This window comes from Monodelphis domestica, chromosome 1, assembly GCF_027887165.1.
Source record: "Monodelphis domestica isolate mMonDom1 chromosome 1, mMonDom1.pri, whole genome shotgun sequence".
Lineage (NCBI taxonomy): Eukaryota > Metazoa > Chordata > Mammalia > Didelphimorphia > Didelphidae > Monodelphis > Monodelphis domestica.
Window position 1 is genome coordinate 75,440,707 of NC_077227.1, and position 25,762 is coordinate 75,466,468.

At 38.5% G+C, this 25,762-nt stretch overlaps 1 protein-coding gene across 3 annotated transcripts in view; it reads left to right on the forward strand.

The window, feature by feature from the left end:
- DNMBP (dynamin binding protein) overlaps positions 1 to 25,762 on the forward strand; it is a 129,624-nt gene that overhangs the window by 24,310 nt on the left and 79,552 nt on the right. For all 3 annotated transcript variants that reach the window (XM_007478645.3, XM_001366214.4, XM_056801020.1), the window contains exons 2-4: positions 6,199 to 6,354; positions 9,160 to 9,282; positions 22,414 to 24,438. In XM_007478645.3, coding sequence (XP_007478707.1) covers positions 6,210 to 6,354; positions 9,160 to 9,282; positions 22,414 to 24,438 — 2,293 coding nt within the window. In that variant the 5' untranslated portion in view covers positions 6,199 to 6,209. The remainder of the gene's footprint in view (positions 1 to 6,198; positions 6,355 to 9,159; positions 9,283 to 22,413; positions 24,439 to 25,762) is intronic.

Sequence of the window (25,762 nt, forward strand, 5' to 3'; positions counted from 1 at the left end):
AACATTGCCTGGAACATATCTGTTGCTTGATTAAAGGCTTGTTGAATCCTGATGGGTAGCTGGGCTGATGTAGACCATTAGGACTAGGAATGGTTCTTCCAGAGAACCGAAAGCCCTGAAGAACAACAGAATATATGAAAACTGTTAGTAAAAATTTTTTTTCTTCTTCAAGTTTTCTTAACCCCTTTCCTCATGAACACAATTGCAAACAACAAAAAAGGCGTTAAAAATAAAATGAATGTTCATCATATATCATTGCATAACATGACATCTTCCTGCAACATATTGGTAAGAGTTTTGTATATAACACATCTGTGATTTCACATTTCTTGTATTAGATTCCTCCATGTTCTGAAACATGTGAAAGGAATTGGTCTATGTTTTGAAGAAAACATGGAAGAAGTAGAATAAAGGGAGTATGTGAAAGAGTTGTATTTCCATCCATCCAAGCCAACCTGTTGGTTTTAGAAATGTATGTGGATAAAAACAATTCACCTAAGAAACAAACAATTCCTAAAAATGATGCAGGAGATAAGACTGATTAAAGGCCCATATGAAAAAAAAAGTGTATTCAGTATTTTTTTATTGATGTTTATCTGTGCCTGTGTGTGTTGATGGAAAGTGGGGGTTGACCTTTTTTTTAGTTCCTTTTCTGAAAATAAGCAATTTAACATTGTGAACCTTGGCCCAGATTTTTGTACATTTTTGTTTTTCTGTCTTGTAATGTAGTAGACATATCATAACAATTTATATTATTAGATCAGATAGCTCAAATTTAACTTCTCCAAAACTGCACTCTATTTTTTCCCCAAATCCAATTATTTCTAGGCAGATAAATGATTTATAATTATTATTAGAATAAGCTATGCTTTTTAATTTAATATACCAAATGTTAATTTTATGAACAAGTCAAGTTATATATGAGGCTTTTTTGTTTTGTTTTAAAAGAGCTCCAGAAAATATGTAAGTACATGTATTTCAGTATTTCTAATAAAATTTATAAAAACTTCCTCTTCCCAGGGGCTCAATTTCTAAAAAATTTACCTTTCTCTTTCTCTCTGACCTATGACTTGGTATTTATATCATAAGAGTAGGAAATATAGTTTTATGCACCTGATATCCCTGTTACTGCCTTTGTTCATTTTTTCTAAAGCAGTCTTTTATTGACAATTTCAGACATTTGTTCAGAAGGCAGGGCCTGGAACCATTTATTAAGCTATTTGGTTTCAATCAAGTCAAAAGTTGAGTATATGTACTCAGTAGACTTTAGCAGGAATGGAATGTGTGTGGCTACAGTATTTGGTGTGATATACCTATACTGAATAAAAGAATTATTTAAAAAAGTCTCCGAAGCGTTCTACCATGGTTTTTTTTTTTTACTCTTCTAGAAGAAAGGCTGGCATTTACATTTAAAAATTATTTCTCTGGAAATTTTAGGGGTTGGTTATTTTTAAAAGACTTGCTCATTTTAAACCAGCAGCAAGATCCATTGAGAATTTTAAGGGTGGGCTTAAAAATGACTAGAAGTAAATGAGTATGTCTTCAGAAAGAGGTAAGAGGAAGACTTGTTTTATCTAAGTTTGTGGAGTAAAAGAAGTCCAGAATTAGAAACACCAGGATGGAAGATGGAAAGAACAAAGATAGATATTGTCTATCCAATGACACTGGCAGATGGCAAACAGGAACTCTCCTTTAAGTGGGGGGAAACTTTTGGAAGGGAATCTTCAGCTTTTGGAAAAGATTGTAAATGATGAAGGTGACTAAGGCCCTACTTTCGTTTAGAAAGAAGTGTGTGCTCTAAGGAATATAAGGAGGCCTTGTCCTAATTAAAAAAAGTTATCCCAAAGAGAGTTTTCCATGATGAGGTCTAGATAAGAAAGGGTATTCTGTGATGAAGAATTTATTCAAATTAGATTGAGACAGGCCTTAAGTAGAGATTCTGCTGACCAGGGAGCTCATCTTGTACTCACTCTTCAGAAGGCGCCATGCTCCTTTTGGAGCTAGCTGGCAGTGAGCCCCGGGGGGGGAGGGGGGGGGGGACAGCATTGCTTCTATGACAAGAAGCTTGCCTGCTTCTAGGTGTCTGGGAAGTGGAGTGAGTCCCTGGGAGAGGCAGGTGGCAGGCAGTGAAATTGTAGATGGCTCGCAGGGGCCTTGAAGAGAACAAAGTGCTCCAGGTACTGTTTGTCTTAAAGGTGACAGATAGTGTGTCTGGTGAAGGCTCATCCCCGGCGTCTCGGGAGCCGAGCCCAAGCCCCTTCCCTCAGTGGTGTCCTTTAGCAGCCCTGTCGGTTCCTGCAGGATTCCGTCTCTCTCCCTCTTTTCAAAGCCTGATGTCGGGGAAAGTGTGGCAGTTATTCCTACTAAGGTACAAGTGGCTGTGCGGGTGAAGTAGTTATCCCTCCTGGGGAGTTGGCTCTGGCTGTGGTTGCAGGACTGCCCGCGGCGGAGGCTTGTTCAGGACAGGCACGTACAGCTTTGGCGCGTCGGGAGAATGCTGCCTCAGCCCTTCCACCTTTCTGCTTTGCTTTGCCCCTCCCAAAGGGAGGTGGCTGAGAAGCTTCTAGCCGACACTCTGGTGGGGGCTTCCTAACATGTTGTTGGAGGGTTCACGTGTCCCAAACATCCCTGATGGCAGGTACCGTTAAGTCTGCCTGCAGGGTCCGGGGATTGCCATGAATCTTGGGGTCCTCTCTGAGGTTCAGCTTCCTGGCCTTGCGTGTGAACGACTTCATTTATAGAAGTCTTGAGCTAGTTTGTAACTGTAGCAGCCTCCTAGGGTGTGCACTCCTTTGGGATTGCACTCATTCCAGGAGGGCTGGAAATCATCGGCAATGAGTATTGATTGAGCCAATTCTCCCTTACGCTTGGACCATTTCCCAGGATGGAAATAAGGTTCTTAGGAGAAGTGATTTAACCCTTTTAGACGACAGCAGTACTGGCTGAAGCACTGATCAGTATTTGTAAGAGTAGATGGTGCCTGCCATTTATTCCAAACAGCTGACTTAAGTGCAATAAACTCTTTTTAGAAGAACTAACAATACTAGACCCATACTAGATGATCAATTTAATGTGATGCTTCCTGAGGGATGCCTTTGACTAAAGTCTGCAGGCTTTGTCAGGAGGAAAATAAAGTCCAGCCTTAGCTCAGCATTTAAAGGATGTTGAAGTGGTTTGGGAGAAGGTAAATTCTATATAAAAATAGTTACTGCAATAACATCTCAGTTAACTGGTGGTGACTTGGGACAATTTCAACCCTTTGGAACCCCATCAAAAAGGAAACAGAAAAAACCCTCTGCACAGCTGAAATAACTGTCCAGGGAAAGTTATTGCATGCTTAAATGCTTAAGACTTACTCCTCCTAGAAGAGACTTTTAGGCTTACCCTTTAAGTCTGATTTACTTTTATTTACAAAAAATATTTTGAAAACTTTGTTTTCTAATAAGTTGATAGGTTTATAGTGGTAAGCCAGAAGAAAGCTTGGGAGGCTTTTTGAAGTAGACATGTTACAACTAGAGAATTTTAATAAGAAACAGCAAGAATAAGGAGAAATAGAACCAAAAAAGGAATCAGTCTTTGTAATGCAGTACTCTAGCAGGTCTTCATATAATACTGAGTCTTAAAGAAAAGAATACATTGAGGGACGCTGGGTGGCTCAGTGGATCAAGAGCCATTTCTAGAGACAGGAGGTCCTGGGTTCAAATCTGGCCTTGGAACATTTCCTAACTGTGTGACTCTGGGTAAGTCACAACCCCCATTGCCTACCCCTTACCACTCTTTGACCTTAGAACCAATACCCTGTCTTGATTCTAAGATGGAAGGTAAGGGTTAAAAAAAATTAAATTTACAAAAACAAGAATATGAATAAAACATTTTAGAGAGATTTCTATCAAATTTACTAAAATAAATCTTGTTTTGACACTCAAGTTTCAAAAGATTTCAGATATCTGGAAAATTCACTTATGCCAGACAAATGAGATTTTGCTATAATAATATATCTAGGTGAGGGGGCAACTGGGTGGCTCAGTGGATTGAGAATCAGGCCTAGAGACGGGAGGTCCTGGGTTCAAATTTGCCCTCAGACACTTCCCAGCTGTGTGACCCTGGGCAAGTCACTTAACCCTCATTGCCTAGCCCTTACCACTCTTCTGCCTTGGAGCCAATATACAGTATTGACTCCAAGATGGAAGGTAAGGGTTTAAAATATCGGTTAAGGGTTAAAATATTAAATATATATATGTGTATATATATATATATGCCTGCAAAATGGCAGTTTCTATATCTAATTGTAGTTTATGTGATTAATAAAATTGTAGGAAATATTTTGGTGGAAGGGTGGGGGTTGGGGTAGAGAGAGAAGGGAGATATAGGAAATGCTTCATAATTTCTTTCCTATTCTGCCTGAGATAAGAAGTCAAAGATAATAAAATGTTTCATTTTTTTTTTCCATTTTGGAACTTGACAGATGACTTTTTTCCAGAAGCATTCACATCAAGTTTTGAGTTTTCACTTTACAAATAAAAGCTATCTTACCCTAATTCCTCACTAAATGTAAATGAGGTAATGTCCAAGATTTAATTCTGTGGTTTTCAATTCAGACTGTTAGATATTCCAAATAGACACTGGCTTGTATATGCTTAACATTTCCCCCTCAGGTTATAAACTACATAGTAAGATGTGGGTGATAACTATCTTACCATCATTAGCTCTCGTTGAAAAGTTTCTGAAGAACTTAAGCCTTAATTTTATCTGATTATATAATGTAGATATTGTCCTGGGCTACATCAGGGCTTCTTAACTTGGAGTCGGTGAACTTATTTTTTAAATATTCTGGTAACTGTGTTTCAATGTAGTTGGTTTCCATTATGCATTTAAGAACATTCTGAAAAGGGGGCCAAAGGGTTCTGTTATACAGAAGAACTCCCTACACCAAGTCATTTCTAAGGCCTCCTGCCACCCTAAATCCCTCCATTTCTCCTTTTTTCTCTATCGAAAGGGGCGCACACATCAGGATATTAAATGTGATAATCCCCTTAACAAGCAGAGTACTGAGGCAGAGGAGGAGGGAGAGTTTCACACAACTTCCACTCACAGTTATGCACACTAGGATTCCTGTAATATCTGTAATGCATTTTCTGTCTGCATAGCATTTTCTTGACTATTTTATAGATTTACCTCTTGACATTTCTTTTTTTAAATCTCAGTTAAGTGGAGTGGAATCTAGGTCACCGTGAATGTAGGTCACTTGTCAGTCAACAAACATTTTTTAAGTGCTTACCATGCGCCAAACCATGCTAAGTGGCGAGGATACAAAGAAAGTAAAAAAAAACCAAAAACCATGATCCTTACCCTCAGAGTGCTCACAGTCTAATGGAGAAGATAGCATTCAAACAACAACAACAATAATAAAACGACAAACATTTATGTAGCGCGTTCTGTGTACCAGGAATTTTGCTAACCTCTTTACAACCATGATCTCATTTGATTTTTATGACAATCCTGAGAAGTGGATGTTAATTATTATCCCCATTTTCCAGAGGAGGAAACTGAGGCAAACGGAGGTTGGGTGAGAGCATTCCAGGCAAAGGGGGCATTCAGTAAACAGACACAAAGTCTAGAGATGGATTATCAAATGTGAGGGATAGCATGAAGCTAATGTAGCTGAGTCATAGAGTACATGGAAGGTAATGCAGAAGAAGAGAGGAAAGGGAGGAAGAAATCAAGTTATGAAGCCAGAAAGAAGGTTTTATATGTGATCATAGAAGTAATGGGGAGACATTGCAGTTTGTGGAGTAGAATAGTGACATGATCAGGCTTTTCACTTCAGGAAGATCATTGTTGTATCTGAGTGTGGGGGAAAGACATCTCTGCAGACAGAAGGGGTCCTTCGTCTGCCTTTCTAGATGGAGTTATTCTATGAACTGCTTCTGGCACAATGCAAACCTACATTGCCCTGTGGGTATTTCTTGAAACTCTTCTGTATAGATCTTACTTTACCCACCCACTTTACAAGAGCAGTCACTGAATCAGATGTGGAAAAGACTCCCTGTAAATGGATGTTACACGTTAATCTATTAAGAATCCATCTTGTGATGGCATCCCCACCTCTCCTTAACTAATTCTTGGACTGACTGCTTTAACTAAAGGCTATTTTGTTTCTGTGACCTTTCCCGTGTAACTGTTTTTCTGTCCTTACAGGTTTCTAAGCCATGGAACCTGGCTCTGTGGTTCGTGCTATCTTTGACTTCTGCCCAAGCGTATCAGAGGAACTGCCTCTCTTTGTAGGGGATGTCATTGAAGTGCTGGCAGTGGTTGATGAATTCTGGCTCTTGGGAAAGAAAGAGGATGTTACAGGTAAGAGGTTAGTCACCATACACAAAATAGGTGTAACTCTTTTCCAGATTATAGTCTAAAGGGGAACTCAGAAATGAACGGTGGCACCCTGATTCTTTCTTGCAGCACTTTTGTTTGTACACAGGACTCTACAAGAGGCAGCATTATATATGGAAAAGAGTGCTGGCTCTCAAGACAGATTAGTTGGATCCAAATCCTTCTAATATTTGCTATCTCTGTGACTTTAGACAAGTCACTTAATCCCTCTGGGTTGGACTAGGTGCTCTCAACATGCGATCTGCTCTATCAGTGAGGATAAAATGCTTGCATATCCCATAGCCATCTTCTGTTATTCATAATGACTTGGGTTTTTTTTCCCCTTAAGGTGGGTTTGAGACCATTTGATGCCAATTACCCTGCTAACCTCAACCCCATTCACTTTTACCTCCTCTTTCCTTCTTTTTTGTAATTAGTCCTGACTGCTTCTTTTCTCACAATCTGAATCACTTTTCTCTTCAAAACCTACAACACTCTGATCTCATATTTGGAAGGAACCTCAGAGGCTTTCAAAAAAGCGAAAGTTGAATCCATTCCTGAACCAGAACCCCTCTCTATAGCAAAAGCAACAGATGGTCATATAGCCTTTGCTTAAAGGCTTCTAATAAGAGAGAACCAGTACGTATTCATTTTTTCTTTGTTTTATTTTAATAACAAATTTCCACACAAGTTTTCCAAAGTTATATGATTCATGTTGTCTCCTTCCCTGCTTCTGGAGTTGATAGGCAGTTCAGTCTGGATTTACACATATATTATCAATTAAAGCACATTTCCATATTACTCATTTTTGTAGGTGAATAATTTTATAAAACCAAAACCACAAGTCATATACCCAAATAGTCAAGTGAAAAATCATATGTTATAATCTGCATTTATATTTCAACAATTCTTCCTCTGGATGTGGATAGCATTCTTTTTCATTAATGCCTCAGAATTGTCCTGGATCATTGTATTGCTTTTCTTCTTCTTCTTTTTTTTAATATTGTATTTTCCCCAGTTACATGTAAAAGCAATTTTTAACATTCATTGTTTGGTTTTTAAAATTTTGAATTCCAGTTCTCTCTACCTCCTTCCCTCTCTTCTCTCTCCCTGAGATGTCAAGCATTCTGATGTAGATTTTACCTATGCAATCATGTAAAACATTTTTCCATATTAGTCATTTTGTTGAAGAAAACTCAAACAAAAAATGAAGTGAATTATAGTATGCTTTGATCTGTATTTAGATTCCATCAGTTCTTTTTTTTGGGGGGGGAGGCATATGTCATTTTTTTATGATGGGTCCTTGGGATTGTCTTGGATCACTATTGCTGAAGTCATTCATTGTTCATCATACAGTGTTGCTGTTACTGTGTATACTGTTCTGGTTCTGTTCACTTCACTTTGCATCAGTTCATGTAAGTCTGTCCAGGTTTTTCTGAAACCATCCTGCTCATCATTTCTTATAGCATAATAGTATTCCATTACAATCATATATCTTAATGTATTCAACCATTCTCCAACCGATGTACATCCTCTCACTTCCCAATTCTTTGCCACCACAAAAAGAACTGATAAATATTTTTGTGCAAATATACCCCTTTTCCTTTAAAAAAACTCCAAGAACCCACTAATTACTTATTTTGTATGGAACAAATTTTCATGTCATTCTTGCATTAAGGGACCATATTTACCTTCTCTGTATCATTCCAATTTTCATATGTGTGTTGCTGAGGAAAGAACAAAACCCAATACTTCTGAAGGCAAGCTGATTCCACATTGGATAGATCTGATGGAGGAAGTTTGTTTTTCTACCAAGCCTGAATTTGTATCTTTATCAGGTTCACTGGTTATTCCTTGTTCTTTGCTTTTTGGCAATGAGAACACATCACATCCTTCTTTCATTGTGCTAGCTCTTCAGATACTTGAATACATTTAACATATTCTCCCTAAGCCTTCTCTTTTCTGCTGTAAACAATCTCAATTTCTTCTCTAGTCTTCTTGTGGCATGAATGTTAGGCCCTTACTTCTTCTGAGTGCCCTCCTCTGGATGCTCTCTAGTTAAGTGTTTTTCCTAAAATGTTACAACCACAATTGAACATAGTATTATAGAACTGAACATAGTCTAACCATATCTAGGTGCAGAATGTAGTAGTACTTTATGGTCTTGGGCACCGTGCCTCCCTTAATGCTGTCCAAATGCACTCTCTTCCTTCAAATGCTTTGTGACTTTCTCTTGCCCTTTGTATCTGACAACATCTCCTGACTAGGATTATTCTTTGTTTATTTTTCCTCATATTCTCATGTCCTAAAATTATCCACTGTCTTCTTTTATTCCAGGCAGGCTGACTTGTTTTTTTTTTTTTTATTCATGCTGGTCATTCTTTATGACCTATCTTTGCTCAAGTTATCTTCCATTCTAGAAGTAGTTTCTTAGTTGTCAATCACCAGGTTGCATTATTTCTATAAAAATCAGATTGGGTATTTCAGAAAGTCCTCATTAATTAGTCTGTACCTTAATGATTGTATATTTTCATTTCAACAATTAACCTTACATTTTTTTCTTTTTCATAAGTCTTATTTAGAGTAGATTTTGAAGTCCTTGAAGACAGACCCTTTGTCTTTTGTGTTACATGCTAACTTCGTCCCTTTAAATACCAACAGTGTCACATAAAACCCCAATAATTATTTTATGTTATAGTTTGCATATAGCCTCAGGGGAAAAGCTTCATGTCTTTTTGTATGTCTTTCAGAAAAGAATGATGCATTTGAAGTTTTTGTTTCTATTTCTAGGACAATTCCCCAGCAGTTTTGTGGAGATCGTGACCATTCCTAGTATGAAACATGGAGAGAAACTCTTTGTCTGCATCTCTGAATTTTTGTCCCAGGATACAGATACTCTCTCTCTTCATCGAGGTAAACTGGTACTACTTTAACTAAGGTGAAATCTGCTTAGTTTGGTACTCTTCAGCCAGACCTTCTCTGCTGAAGTTGCCAGTCTTGAGCTAGAAACACCTTCTTTCATGGTAGAAATGAACTTTAGGAATTAGGCAATGAATAACAAAATGGTCTTATTCTACTCTTCTGGTTCCTAAATGTGGTTGGAGTTTTCCTCTCAGATTTAGCTTGCCTCACAATAGCTAGGGGCTGGTGTGAAATTCGTCTTTTTTTTTCTTTATTCCAGTGATAAATTTACACAAAAGTTTTCCAAGGTTACATGATTTATGTTGTCTCTCTCTCCTCTTTTCTCCTCCCTCCCAGAGTTGACAAGCAATTCTACTGGGTTATACATGTATTATTACTCAAAATCCATTTCCATATAAGTCCCTCAGAATTGTCCTGGATCATTGTATTGCTGTTAGTAGCAAAGTCTATTACATTTGATCGTCCCACAATGTTTCCATTATTGTGTATAATGTTCTCCTGGTTCTGCTGTTTCACTCTGCATCAGTTGATGTAGGTCTTTCCAGTTCTTAAAGAAATCATCTGGTTCATCATTCCTTATAACTCAATAGTATTCCATCACCATCATATATGACAATTTGTTCAGCCATTCCCCAATCAAGGGACATCCCCTCAGTTTTCAAGTTTTTGCTACCACAAAAAGCACAACTATAAATATTTTTGTACAAACAGGTCTTTTCCCATTTAAAAAAAATCTTTTTGGGATACAGACCTAGTAGTGATATTCCTGGATCAAGAGGTATGCATTCTTTTAAAGCTTTTTGGGTATAAGAATTAGTTGTTTTTATATCTACAGATTCTTAAAAACTAAACTGTTATGATTTCTTTGCATTTCTAAACATGGGATTTAAAAAAGGTTCAAATGAGTATATTTAAACTCAATATATTCTACCACTAAACATTCTAGGGAACATTTTAGCCAATAAGGTGATAGTAATATCGGAAATGTACTTTAATGTTCAGTTTATTCAAAACCATAATAACAATTATAAATAAGAACTGACTTAGGTGCCTTAAGATTTATAAAATACTTTTCCAGGTTATCTCTTGATTCTCACAACAATGCTATGAAGTAGATACTATGTGTATGATTGTCTATTTTTTATGAAAAAGGAAGCCAAAGGTCACACAGCCTAAGTGTCAAAGATGGAATTTGCACCCAGGTCTTATCCATCAGTCTTTTTATTGTACCACTTCATGATAAAGGCAAAGAAGAGGTTCCTTTAGTTGGTGAATCAGGGAAGATTTCATAGAAAAGTTGACATTTGAACAGAGATGAAGGAAGCAAATGATTTTAGTGGCTAAGTATGAGATCTAAGCGGGCCACCCTAAGGCATGAAGGGTGACCTTTGTGAAGGCATCAAGGTGGGAGATGACAATGTGAACAGAATGCAGAGCCACTGATGGGCTCCTAGGTCACGGACAATAGGGAGAACCATATTTGCTAGGCTAAGGAGCTGGTAGTTTATGGCATCGACAATAGGGAACCACCAGTTCACCTCTGAATTGGTCTCCCAAGTCTGTTTGGGAGATAGTCTTAAGACTGAAACTGCTTGCTACAAAGAACTTGGAAAACATGTGAACATGATTCATTTCACAATATCATCAGTTTTTCTTTACAAACACAAATTTGAGTCAAACTGATTTCCTTTAAACATATTTGTTGACTTTTTGTGAAACTCACTGAATTAACATTTTAAAAACACTTGCCATTTTTGTTTTATAATCTTCTGAGGACCCATCATGGTTTTTGTTTGTTTGTTTGTTTTAAACCCTTACTTCCATCTTGGAATCAATACTATGTATTGGTTCCAAAGCTGAAGAATGGTAAAGGCTAGGCAATGGGGGTCAAGTGACTTGCCCAGGGTCACACAGCTGGGAAGTGTCCGAGACCAGATTTGAACCTAGGACCTCCCATCTCTAAGCCTAGCTCTCAATCCACTGAGCCACCCAGCTGCCCCCCATCATGGTTTTTAAATATTTCCACATAAAGAAATATTTCCTTGAAATAAAAATGAGAGGGTTGGACTCCATAATCTAAAGTCTCTTCCATTTCCAACATTCTGTAATTCTATGATCCCTGGACATCACCCTTGTGAATAATAGTAGTGAACAAAGAGAGTTGGAAGGGTCAAATCAATATTGTTTAAATGCCCACTCTCTTCAAAGTACTAGCCTAAAGTGCTATGAAAAAAATACATTGTAAGAATCCTAGAAAGCATGCATTATGGGTAAAGGGTTTAGGATAAGTGTAGTTTAGGAAACTGATATTGTGGTTTTACACATGAGTATTTTATTTAGGATGTATATTTAGGTTTTTAGGGTTAAGAGAAATTCATATATAAAAATTTTCCTTCTTATAAGAAAAAAAGAGGCTAGAAGACTGATGCTATAATTACCATCTGTGAATGTCTCATAAATATAATAATAATTGGAACCCCTATTACTTTTTTGGGGGAGTGTCAAGTTTTGTGGATAATAGCTACAAACCAATTTCTTTCCTCAGAATCTGAAACTAATTACTCCTCTTTTAACATAACTGCTTTAAGTCACTAATATACATTTTTCTCTCACACTGTTGCCACTCATCACCCACTGATCTCCCTTTTATCTCAGTACTGCCCATTAGCACTACTTTGTTAGTTCATCTCTTCTTCTTTGAGTTAAAGAAGTCTTTGGTGGAGGGATGCTGTGGGCCAGTAAGAATTGTGAAAGTCCTAGAAACTTATGGGATGTAAAATTCTGATGCCTCTGCTCTAACTCACTGTGCCACTTTTTAAACTTTTCCTTCTGTTCCTTCCTCCCAAAGAGGTTAGTAAGATGAATGGAAATCACTAGAAAATTGTAAAATCTCCTTTTGAAGAATTAAGTGCTCCATCCTCAGACCTCCAGCAGGTGTCACCTGTCCCTCATTTTTCTCTTCGATAAGCCTCCCAATGGCTGTACAAAATTCTGCCTTTACATACACAAACTAACCTCTCTTTCTGTTTGAATACCAAGAGCTAGATTAAGTTCTTGCTTTGGGTGCCATTCATTGATCACTGAAAATGAGGAGGAAGAACAGGAATGAAAAAAAAGGAAAAGGGGAAAAAGGACAAACATAGAAAGAAATATCAACAGTGCTGCCCATAATCATTTCAAAGGCCCTATATTGCTTATTTCTAGGCTAGGGCCTGTTTTGGAAGTCTGGTGACATCTTAACGAACTAGCCTTCTAGTGACAGTTATCAGTGAAGAAAATATGCTTCCTTCATTGATGAAGATCAAAGCTGCTTTTTTTTGTTCTACTTTATAATACTATGTATTATTGATGTTTGTTAAGTTCATAATTTGAAAAATGAAAATGAGACTAAAGAAATAAAACGTAAAGGTCTAATTTTAGAGGGCTCACTATGAGGCAAAAAAAAGTGATAAGGCAGTCAGAAAAGCTAATTTGATCTTAGTCTACAATGAGTAGAGATATGACTCCAGATTGAGGGTAACAAGCCTTGCTCAGATTATATTGGGAATATTGTGTTTAGCTCTGTAGTATTTTAGGAAGAATACTGTTTAGTTGAAGAATGTTCAGAGAAGAAAGATAAAGATGATGCGGGAACTTGAAATCCTGCCATAGGAACATCACTTGATGAAGCTAGAGATGTTAAACCTTGAGATAGATAATAAATACATGAGTGCAATTTTCAAGAATATGGTGATCCTTCTCGTCTGATTTTCTTTGGATGTCAACTTTCATCTTCTTTGCCTCCTCTTTCATCTCCTTTGCCTCATTTCCATGCTGATTAATTTTGGCTTTCAAGACACTGTTTTCTGTTTCCAGATGACTTATCTTGCTTTTAAAGTTGTCTTCAGCATCTCTTAATTGTGTTTTGAATTGTATTTTGAGTTCTTCCAAAGTCTGTATCCAATTTGCTGGGGTTTCTGTTTTTTTTTCTTGATGTTCCCTCATCCTTCTCTGTTCTGTTTGCTCTTTGTTCATTGCTTGTATAGAAGCTGTTGATTGTAATTTCTTTTTTCTTTTTCTGTTGTTTGCTCATATTTGCCCCCTTTTTACTCCCTGCACTTGCTTGCACTCTTGCTCCTCTCATTTTTTTGTTGGATCTGTGGACTTTAATGTCAGTCTTCACCCTTGGAGCTTAGTTAGCAAATCTCTCAGTGTAGTCTGTGGGGGAGGGGTGTTGGATTGAGCTTCCCTGCCTTCTGAAGGCTTTGAAGGGATTAGGTCCAGCTGGGTTGAACTAGATGTGCCCTGAGGCAAAAATCTGGGGGGGGGGGTTCGTGCAATATGGAGTGTCTGTGCTGCTGCAACTAGGGCTGCCCTCTCTGTACTCTGTGTTTCTTCTCCAACTGCTTCCCCACCACCTGTGTTTGACACTCTAACCCTGGCATAGCTTTGCCCTCAAGGTACTCCCTCCAGACCAGCACCCTTGCCCTCCCAGAGGTTCTAGCTGCCCTGGAGGCTTAATGCTCTAGGTGGTGGTGGGGGGAGCCTGGGACCTTCCTTCTTCCTTCCCCTTAAACCCGAGTGTTTTCAAATTCCAGCTTGGGGGGGGGGGCATACCTTTTAAGTTGAGTCCTACAGGAGGGCTCCTTGGCTCTGTCTTGTTAAGTCTGATTTTCAGCCTCCTAGGAGCATTTAGTTTTTAATCAGTAAGGAAGGGCTTTCAGAGGTCTGAACTTTCTCTGCCTCTACGCTGCCATCTTGACTCTGCCTCATTTTCAAGAATTGAAGGGATGTAGAAGAGGGATTAAATTCTCCTTTTTTGGCTCTGAAAGAAAGAACAGGAACAAAGGATGGAAGTAGCTGAGAGACAGAGATGAGGCTACAATTAGAGCTGCCAGGAAGTAGAATACAGTACCTAAGGAGGAGATGAATTCTTCCTCATTTTGGAGGCCTTCATGAAGATGCTAAGTGGCTGCTCATGATGGTGATTGCTAATTTAGGAGGAAGTTAAACTAAGTGAGAAATAAGGGTTTTTCCTACACTACAATTCTTTGAATCGTTGAAATACTTTTCTAGTTTCTAAATAAACGCTAATACTTGTCACTACTGTTATATAGTTATTAAATACATAGACATCCAACTAGAGGACTATGGCCAAGATGACTCTCTGCATGGAGATAGCTTTCCTTTCTCTCATACCTATGTCTGTGAAATCCTGAAATTCTCAATGAACTAAATGATGATCAATCAAGATATCCAGTGAGAAGCTATAGTAATTGATTTCTCCCATACTAGAATTGCACAAAAAGTCAGAAGCTTATAGGCAGTAGAAAAGGGGCTTCCAGCAAAGCCAGTACTAGTGAATGCAGGCAAATAAGCCAGTAGCTTCTCCATGTAAATGGAGCTAGATCAATAACATGCTTAACCTGGAAATGTTTCTAGAGGCAGCAGTATCCCCTGTGTTCCCCTGCTTTGGGCCATCTAGAAAACCTCAGGGATTTGATAACCCAAGGTGTAGGAACCTTGGGAACCTGATAAAATAGTGGTGTAAAATCCAAATAGAAATAGAAAACCATATATTAACATTATCTATTTTGTGTCTTATTTTTTATTTAGTTAAACATTTTCTAATTACATTTAAAATTTTTTAGGGAGGGAGGGTGGTTGGGATCCTACTCAAGTTTTGCTACACTACCACAGGAGACTGACACTTCCTCAGTAGAGCATCAGCAACTAAGGTGGTACCATAGGGCTCCTACCCAGACAACCCCTGTTGTATCCTGAGATATTCTAAGATACTCTGAAGGCCAATGCTCTGAACTTCCTACATCCAGGGAAACTTGACTCTGGAAGATAGGAGTCTGTGCAGGAATTCAGAGGACCTTGGAAGAGACCAAGCAGAACAAATCACTCCTAAAACACACAGCAGATGAAGGCAATAGACCCTTGCCCTGGCCCAAAGTCCTAAAGAAGGAGTGAAGGCAGGAAAAATGAACCAACTAAGACACTGATTGCTATAAAAAAAAATTATTCCAGATTGAGAGAGGCCTGAAAAGGAGAGTGACTCCCTAGGACTGTGGTAGCAAACCTATGGCATAAGTGTTAGAGGAGTCATGCAAAGTCTCTTTGTGGGCACGCATGTCGTCACCCCAGCATAGAGTTCACCAGAGTTCATTAATAGAAAGCCAGAGGGACTCGGCTGGGCTACTTTCCTCCCACTTTCCACATCCACACCACCTGCCTCTCTAAAAGGTTCACCATCACTGTCCTAGGCACTTGTAAGCAGATACTCAAGGAGAAAAAGGATGTTCCACAAAGACTACACGAACACTTAGAAGAAATGAAACAAAAATATTTTAAAATGAGACAAAAGTTTTGGAAGAAAGAATTGGGAAGAAAACAAATAGCTTGGAAGAGAATGTGGTAAACCTTACCTAAGAAGTGGAATCATTTAAAACTGAAATGCAGGGTGAGGAACCAGAAAGACCTGAATCCAAATCTGACCTCAGATACTTAATACCTAGGAGACCCAGGGCAAATCACTTAACCTCTTATTTGCCTCAATTTCTCCAACTATAAAGTGAGAATAAAGCTACCTATCTGTTGTCAGGAAATATTTGTAAAGCACTTAGTATGTACACTGTATGGGACATATATAGGCATTAAATAAATGCTTTTTTTTTGTTTTGTTTTGTTTTGGAAATTTTTAGAACCACTGATTTAAAATAAAAATCTTGGATACTGTATTTCAAGAATCAGTGAAAACAGTAATAAATCAAACCAGAAGGTTAAGTAAAGAAAGAACTGACCAATCATCTCCTAAAAGGAAACCCTGAAAGAGAAGTCCTAAAACGGTCATAGCCAAAATCTCAAGTTCTATCAAAGAAAAACTACTGCCCAGATCCAGAAAGAAGTGATTCAAGTATAAAGGAGGAACAGCTATGATTACCCAAGGCCTGGCTGTCCTTAGTATTGTAAGGATAATTTTGGCGTTGTGACCTAAACTATATTTAATTATTGGTCACCATGGGATATCCCAAATAGTAAAATACCCAAGTCAGCTGGAAATTACGGTGATTTTAATTAATATAAAGAGATGGAATTAAGGAGAAGAGAGAGAGAGGGAGGAAAGAGTTAATTTAAACTGCTCTGGATTTGGCTGAGTCAGGCAAGAGTTAAAGGCCTTGGCCAAGGGGCCTCCCCTGAGCACCAAGGGAAAAGGGAGTCAGTCTTATCACTCATCATGAGACTGTCTCAAGGAAGCTGTCTGAGGGAACTCCTCCAGGATCGAACTGGCGCCCAGACCTGCTCTCAGGAAGTCACCAGCCACATCCACCTCTCTGGGGAAAGAGCCCAAAGAGAGGAAGTGACACGCCCCATATAGACGATTTTACATCACTTTCCTGCATCTCATCTGTACCAATGATAGCTTAGCTTGACTTAGGACAGCCCAGGGGTCTGTCGGCTGTTTCTGCACATGTCTATCAAAGGCCATCCTCCTAGATACTTAATCCTTAAGTATGGGTGCAGACATTCCTAACCTTGTTAGACTAAGTAGAGTGGAACAATGTAAAATTCACAAGACATTCCTGATTCTGTTAGACCAAGTATCTCCATTGTTACAATCAGGAGATTACAACTTTTATCTTCCCCTAAAGTACTGTCTGAGTAGGGTGGAGTAGTTTTAAAATTCACAGTATGAATGAGAATAGCAGTAGCAGATGATGGAAGAGAATATTACCAAATATAATCCAGAAGAGATTATGGATATTTATTAGAATAGAGGACTTACTGGCATTTCTGTTGTGGGAAAAAAACAAACCAAACCAGAGCTGAGTGGGAACTCTGAAATCAAAATACAAAAATCCAGAGAAATTTGGAAAGGCAAACTTATTTGAGCAATCTGTCTGTAGCAAATGTGCTACCATTCTAATGGAGAAGAAACAAGTGTCTCTTCAGAACCTAAATGTCTTTAAAGTATTGAGAGAATTAAATCAGAAAAAGCAGAGGAACTGCTGAAGGTGTAATTATACTAGTTAGTAGAAGGGGAAAACTTGCTATATATTTCTAATAATTAGGAGTGATGAGAAGAGCAGTATCACAAGGTAAAAAGGAATAAGGGGAATGCGTATCAGATGAACCTCACTTCTGTCTGAAATGGACAGAAGTATTAAACACTCTTATGAGAATGTTTAACATTAACAATTTGGTTCAGAAATACATCAAATTCAAAAGAAAAAAACAGGAATGAGGGTAGGGTATTAAAGAAGGAGAATAATCCTGAAGAGGTAATAATCCTTGAAGGGGAGATTAAAAGGGAAAAGAAAATAACTGAAACTACAAGAGTATCCCCTTAATTGGGAAATGGATGAACAAATCACAATAAATCCATGGAATAGAATATTATTGCATTAAGAAATGATGAAAGAGAGGACTTCACTCTAAGGTAAAGCAAGGCAGCAAACATTACTATGTGACAGACACTGGGCTAAGCTCTGGAAATCCAGGTACAAACAAAAAGAAAACCCCTGCCCCCAAAAAGCTTAAATTCTAATGGGAGAAGACATGCATAATAGGGAGCTGAAAGGTGAAGAGGAAAGCAGGTACATGGAGAAGGGCATGGCGGCAAAGTCTAGACAGCCAGGAGGGGAATGAAACATGGCTAGCCTCTGGACCTGTTCTCAAAATGGTAGCCTCAGAAAGAGCTCAAAAATAGAAGAGAGATGGCATGATGAAGGAATGTTCCAGGTTGAGAATGTTGTAGAAGAGGGAAGATCCAGAAGAAGGCAGCTGGCATGAGAGCAAAGTCCTGAAAGGTAATACCTCAGCCAGAAAGTACTATGAACTGATGAAGCATGAAGTGAGTAGAACCAAGAGGACAACAACATTGTAAAGAAAATCAGCTTTGAAAGAATGAAGAACATTGATCAATGCTCTGGTCAACACCCTCCAGAGGATCAGGAGTGAAGCATGTTCATCTTCCTTCTTACAAAGAAGTGGTATACTCAAGGTTGTATAAATATTATTATTATTTTTAATTGAAAAGTTTAAATTCCTTTTGAGAGTAATTTTAGGTTAAGAAACATGCTACCTCTCCAAATCCAGAAAGTGAACTGTTTGGAGAAGACACCATGAAGATGCCTCCCTCCACAGACAACATGCTGCACCAGAAGATCCAGAGTGAACTTTGGGATGTGGTGATTTGAACTGTGTGGGTTTGAATGCATTTGTTTTGTATGTATACTCTTATGCTGAAGGGGACTGCCGCCTAATTGGCTTTTTGTCAATGCACTTAGTAATTATTGGTTTTGTTCTCTTTTCCTCTTATTCTCAAATTATTGTAATTTCCTAGCTGGTCTAGTCTTCCTCAGGCGGGAATGTAAAAATGGAGATTTTGAACCCTAGACTTCAATCCCCAGAAGTCCTTAGTATTTCCCAGAATTCCCAATAATCTCACCTGAGTCTCCACATAGGCGAGATCATAGTTGGTATTTAACTGGCAATATCACGCTCTCCTCTCTTCCATTGCAATGATGTAGCAAGTATAGTGGTAAGCTAACCCTGGGGATTTTGAATGGGCTAATCAGCCATGGGCACATGGTTTTTATTTTGTATCCTTGATTTCTAATAATCCTTAATAAACCTCAAAAATATAATATTTTTATTATTAGAGATATAATTTAATTTTTACAGGTACAGTTATATATTTTTGGAAATAGCCATTCTGCAGATTTGTTTTGCTTTACTATGCTTGTTTGTTATAGGAAGGTTTTTTCTTTTGTTCTTTGGTGTTTTTTTTTTAACTTGGGTAAAAGGAGAGGAGGAATTAACAATAGTAATGCCAAAGAATGAAGACAAACATTTTTTAAAAGATGCGCAATAGAAAATAGGACATTCAGAAGGAAGCACCAATAAGCATAATGGTTTGAGAAGTAATACATGGACTCTTTTTGTTGTTGTTTAAAAAGCAAGACATAAAATAAGGATTGACAGTTTTATACATAACTATATTTTACTGTGTATGTAGAAATGACCTTTTTTGGTTTTTAAGTTCAGAATAAAATTATTTAAATATCAGAGGTATGACTAATATAAGTTTTGATTTGTAGGGATACAAAAGACTTTGGCTCTAAAAGGGGCCATATTAACTATTTTTCTTTTTTGAATATTAATTATTCTAATCTCAGAACCTTCCATGTTGGTACTGTGGGACACCAAGAAGGATGACCAATTCTCTTCATGCTTAGAGTCATATAGGAGCCACTAGGAATGACCTCAGAGAATTTCTTTTTATTGTGAAGAACTACATTAGTCATGTTGGCCTGACTACCCTAACATTACTCCATTTAGAAACTGGGACCTTCCATCAATAAAAAGGACAGAGATCCTGGTTTAATTTTATAGTCATAGCCATACAATCATCAATAAACTAGCATCTTCTCATTGTAGCCCTGGAACTGGCCTGAGAATGCCTTCTGGATTGTCACATGCGATACGGGTGCTCAGTTCATCTTAAAGGAATTGGCTGATCATCACTTCTTCTGGACCTTAGTGATAGGATTAGTGTATATCATATACTCTGTGCTAAGCACTGTGCTAAATATTTTACCATTATTATCTTATTAGATCTTCACTACAACCCTTGGAGGTAGGTGCTATTATTATCTATGGACTAATTCATGGCCATATAGTTAGTGTCTGAGCTGGATTCGAACTCACATCTTCCTGACTCCAGGCCTGGCCCTGTATCTACCACTCCACTAAGGCTGCCCAATCTGAAAGACTTGTATGATGCCAGTCTTCTTTACTTGGTGAATATAATTATAGATGGAGAACAGTCAGGAAGGACCTTAGAAATCACATAGTTCAGCTTTCTCATTTTATATGTGATTAATAAATATAAATGTTTATAAATGAAGTAACTTGCCTAAAGCCACCTAAAACCAGATAGGAAAGAAAGGAACTGGGATTCCAAGCCAGGTCTCCTGACTCCAAGGCCAGGGCTCTATACACTACTGTATAAGCTACCTCTTTTTAAAATGCTTCTTTCAATCTCTGACATACTTGACTGGTTTTGTGATCTAATCATGTGCATATTCTCTCCAGTAGAGTAATCACAACCCATTTATCTCTCTTATGCATTTCTTGTCCATGCACTTCAGTAAGGCTTCTGAAGGGAATCTACTTGTGTTAGAAATAAAAAATCTCTGTGACATAATTCTGAGCTGAAGAGCCAAATTATGGCTCTTCAAGTTATGGAAAATTAAAGCTGGAGATCTTCCCACCCCCATGTAGATGTCCAACAGTATGTTTTATAGGGTTTTAATAGCATTAACACAGCAGAATGTATAGAAGATGTTGAGAAAAATGCAAAATTCAGCATAAGGTTAACTATCCTGCTTAGGTCAGAGTCACCTTTCTCGGCCACAGTTCTCTGGGAGCCTAGAGTGGCATCACTCTTTAAAGGATCGACCACCTGAAGAAAACAAGGTCGCTTTATCTTATCAGGCTGGCTGTTCACTCTACATTCTCAATGAACCCAGCTCCTTCTGCTTAGGTTTTAGCTTCTCTAGAGAACTACACAAGCCTAAGATTTTTATTCCTGAATATTATTAATGGCCATAATATTTGAATACATCAAGCTATATCCTTTTTAATACTACCGTTAATCTATTATTATAATGGACATCTTATACACTGTTTACTAACTAGGTCTAACTCTTTCTAAAACTTAGAGTTACTTATCTAAAGGATTCTATGTGATCACTGTTCATAATCCATAACATAAAAGCTATAGAACAGTTTTCCTTTTCCTTGGTATATTGGACATCTTTAAATAACTAACGAATGCAAGTGTAGCTTGGATCACCTTGGGTACCTAGAACAGGACTTTCTGTAGAATAGGTGTTCAGTAATTGATTTTATTGTATGTCCTTCTGGGGAAAACAGTACCATATTGGTAATGACTATATGGGTAATAATATATTTTAGCATTTCTCATATCACACAAAAGAAGTTTAATGGATAGAGAGTTGACCTTGAAAATGGTAAGACCTTGTTGCCACTTTTCCCTCTGTTACATACTGGCTCTGTGACTTTGCACTAGTCACTTAACTTGTAGAGAAAGGAATAGGAAATAACCATTTCTACAGCCTACTGTGTGCCAGCACTGTGCTAAGGGCTTTTGAAAATATTATTTAATCCTCACAATAATTTGAGGTAGGGACTATTATCCCTATTTTATAGATAAGAAAACCTAGCCAAACAAAGGTTAACTGATTTGCTCAGGGTTAAACAGATAATCAGTGTCTGCAGCTAGATTTGAATTCTGGCCTTTCTGATTTCAGGCCCAGCATTAGAACCACCATATCACCTAAGGGCCAACTATGTACATAAGATATTTATCTATAGTGTTTGTCCTTGTGACTTTATGGCATTAGGGAACTTTCTTTGTGGAAACTAACTTCACTGATACTGACCAGCAAATTATTTGTATTTTATGGCCTTAGAGAACAGTTTACCTCTTCACCTTGTTCTCTCTTCATTCTTTCTTCTTTAACTTTCATCTTTTAAAAAATCAGAATCCACGTATTTCTTTGCTTTTAATAAAATACCAGTTTTTTAAAAAATCCATTCATAATACTTACCTCATCTCTTTCAACTATAAAATGGGAATAATGCCCATTCTGTTTTTTCCTTGTTATGAGAACAAAATTAAATACTATATATCAGAAAATTTTTTAAGGGTAGAGGTGCTTGTATATATTAGCATTTTATCACAGTACATCATTATGAATTTGATTTGAGATTGGGAAGTTTGATAGGATCTTTGAGAAGCCAAGGTTTGAGAAGCCATTATCTTCTTGCCAAAGATTTTAATTTGGTATAAGAGACCCAATTGTGGGACACTTCCCAAGGTATTTAGTTATTGAGCCATATAAAAACTTTGCTTACATATACATTTACATTATAATGCATTTTGCCTATAAAATAATTAAAAACAAAAACTTCCAAGGACATTGTTATAAGGGAGAAGCCAGGATATTTGATTGTTTAAGGTTCCTAAAAATAAATGTGTCTTTTCTTCTAATATTTAGTGAATGTGTACTGAAGCTATTATCTGTTTTCTACCTTCTGCTTTAGGTGACCTGGTGATTCTGGATGGTCTTCCTACCTCCAGCTGGCAACAAGGTCGGAATTGCTGGGGTGCCAAGGGCTTTTTCCCATCTTCATGTATACAAGAACTTTGCCTCTCATCCAGAAGCCACCAGTGGGACTCTCAGAGTACCCTGCTTAAGATTCCTGAATATTCAATGGGCCAAGCCCGGGCACTGATGGGACTTTCTGCTCAGCTGGATGAGGAGCTGAATTTCAGAGAAGGGGATATAATCACCATTATTGGCATACCTGAACCAGGCTGGTTTGAAGGGGAACTAGAGGGCCAAAGAGGTATTTTCCCAGAAGGTTTTGTGGAACTTTTAGGACCCTTGAGGACTGTGAATGATCCAGTGGGATCAGAGGACTCAGCGTACTTTATTAATGGTGTTTTAGATGTGTCTCAGGAAGAGAGAAATAGAGAACTGGAAGAGGATGAAAATGAACTGGGGGCTTATGGTATTGCCCTCTATAAATTCCAAGCCCTGGAGCCAAAAGAACTGGACTTTGAGGTAGGAGACAGGATTCAAATTCTGAGGACTTTGGAAGATGGCTGGCTAGAAGGGAAACTGAGGGGCAAGATAGGCATCTTTCCTTACAGATTTGTGAAATTGTTTCCTAGCCCAATGATGGGGGAAACTGAAGATACATCCCAGGAGAACAATCAGAATAATAATCTTATATCTTCATTGAGTAACCTAGAGACCTCCTTTGTAAAGCATGAGGAAAGGAACAAGCTTCATGAATGTAATGCCAAGGAGTCCACTTGTACAATCTCTGAACCATCCAGTTTATCCCCGAACCATCCAACTTTGGGTTGTGAAGAAGACAAAATTCTTCAGGACAAGGAGAGTGAGCTTCTGAGGAGGCCAGAAAGGGGCCATGAAGAGTCTCTTAATAAAAGCTTTCTTGATACTGATTCCACAAAACCAATCAATGGCTTTTTCTCCCAAACTCCCAAACTTCTTCAGCCCCAGATGCAGAATAACCTACATTTCCACACTATAGAAGAGACTCGAGTGACTACAGATGCAGCAGAGAGCCACCAAAGGTCAAAAGGGTGCTTTGACACTCTTCCTTCAGAAGCGAAGGACAGGCATTACCCATCTATATCAATCAGAGAAACGTGTTCTCTGCCCAGAACCCTTGAGGGTCTAGTAAGCCCTCTTCACAGCAGCTCTGCAAATTCAGCATCTGGAATATTAAAGGCTAGTCAACCAAGCCCTAAACTCAAGCATGGGACTGACTGGACTAAAGACCAGCAACACAGACCCAGAGAGCATTGTTCCAACTTTAGCAATATGGCAAAAGGGATGGAGACAGAAGCTGATCTTCAAGCTAAGAGATGTGTCACTGCAGCACTAGTCCTTCCACAGGGAGAAAGCAATACGGATCTGGATTCTAAATTGACAGAACAGTTGGCACAATTTGAGAGGAGCCTATCTAGACCTAAGACAGAGATGGACCAGAAAATATCCCGGCATTTTTCTATCATGGACTTTAGCTCTGAGAAAGATATTGTCCGTGGTGCTCCCATGCTGCCCACTCAGCAAGAGACATCTGAAAGGCGAAAGGCTCTGAGGCCACCACCTCCCCGCCCTTGTGCTCCAGCATCTACCCTTCCTCATTTATTGATGAATCAGAAACTAAAACCTGAATCGCCATCTTTCTCAATGAGACCCTCCCGTCCAGCTCCTCTCCCTCCTTTGCCTCCACAGAGGATGAATTTAACTTCAGTCAAATCCCATCCTAGTCATCATCACTGTGATTCATTAGAAAAAGAGAACTCCAGTTATGTGGACAAGACCCTGGACTCGGCCTCCCAGTGTTCCTTTCTTGATAGAATTCAGGAAATGGAACAGGAGTTGGAGGAATTTAACAAGACTCGCGAGGAACTAAACCTATTACTTGAAGAAAAGCAGAATGAAGCACTAAGGGCAGGGACACTGGAGAACCTGGAGCTCTGTAACGATCACATCGAAAGGCTGACTATGGAGCTTCAACACCTTAGAGGTGAGTAACACTGAATGGAATTGTCCTACTTGTCTCTCCTGGCACATTCTTGTAAAAAGCTTAGCAGAGCTAACCAGGGCCATCTTATCATTTCTCACTCACACTTCTGGATCTTTTACAACTTGAACTCTTCTCTTCACGTCATCCTTATTGGGGGACCTGGGAAAGTCATTTAACCTCTCTCAGCCTCAGTTTCCTCATATAAAACTGAGGAAACATTTAAAGAAATTGTTTTTATGAACTTTAAAGGGTTATAAACCATTATGCAAGAATCATTGCCTCCCCACAGCTGTTGTGAGGAACTCTCTTTGCAAACCTCCGAGCACTATATGAATGAGTTCTTTTATTAATTGTGACCTTGTAGTTGGCTGACTTCATTTAGTTCTTCATAGAATCTAAGCTCCTCCTTTCATTAACGTAGTTCCACAAAAGTAGAAGTATCTCTGGTGCCTAGGGATAGAATGTCCCTGATTATATCTTCCCTCAGTCAGGCTGTAAAACCAGGAAAGAAGTGAATGGCAGGACACCATAGTCCAAAAATCTAAATCTCAGTTTTCCAGATTCAGAAAGTTAGTTTAAAAGATTTCCCATCTGCCCTAATCTTATTATTATTAACCACCATTTACTCTAATGTTTTTCTTATAGTTGAGTAGAACTCATCTTGAAACAGTGATCACAGCCTTCTGAGACCTAGGCTCACTCTCAATAGCAGCTCTGGGCTTTTGGCATCTCAGACATTAAATTTTGATGTTCTCTTTTTGGCTACAAAAAGCTTTTCATTAGCATTTATCCCATCATTTAAGGCTCGGAACTTAGTGGCTTCTTCATCTTCTGATCCCATACCATTGGGTGCCTGGGGGTGACAATGCATGACTTCAGGAGGATGGGCACCCACCAGAGGTGTTCTCTTGAGAGTTAACCATTCACTCTTTCTTCCCAACACATCCTTTTTTCTTTTTATATATATATATATATATATATATATATTTTTTTTTTTTAAACCCCTACCTTCTGTCTTGGAGTCAATACTGTGTATTGGCTCCAAGGCAGAAGAATGGTAAGGGCTAGGCAATGGGGGTTAAGTGACTTGCCTAGGGTCACACAGTTGGGAAATGTCTGAGGCCAGATTTGAACCTAGGACCTCCCGTCTCTAGGCCCGACTCTCAATCCACTGAGCCACCCAACTGCTCCCCACATCCTTTTTTCTACTCACTCTTCAGCAATATCTGTAGAGAATTGCATCAATTCTGGGAAATTTATAACTTGACTAGCTACTAAAGCTCTCTGGAAGTTTTTTAAAGGCTCAGAAAGTTCTTCCTACTGA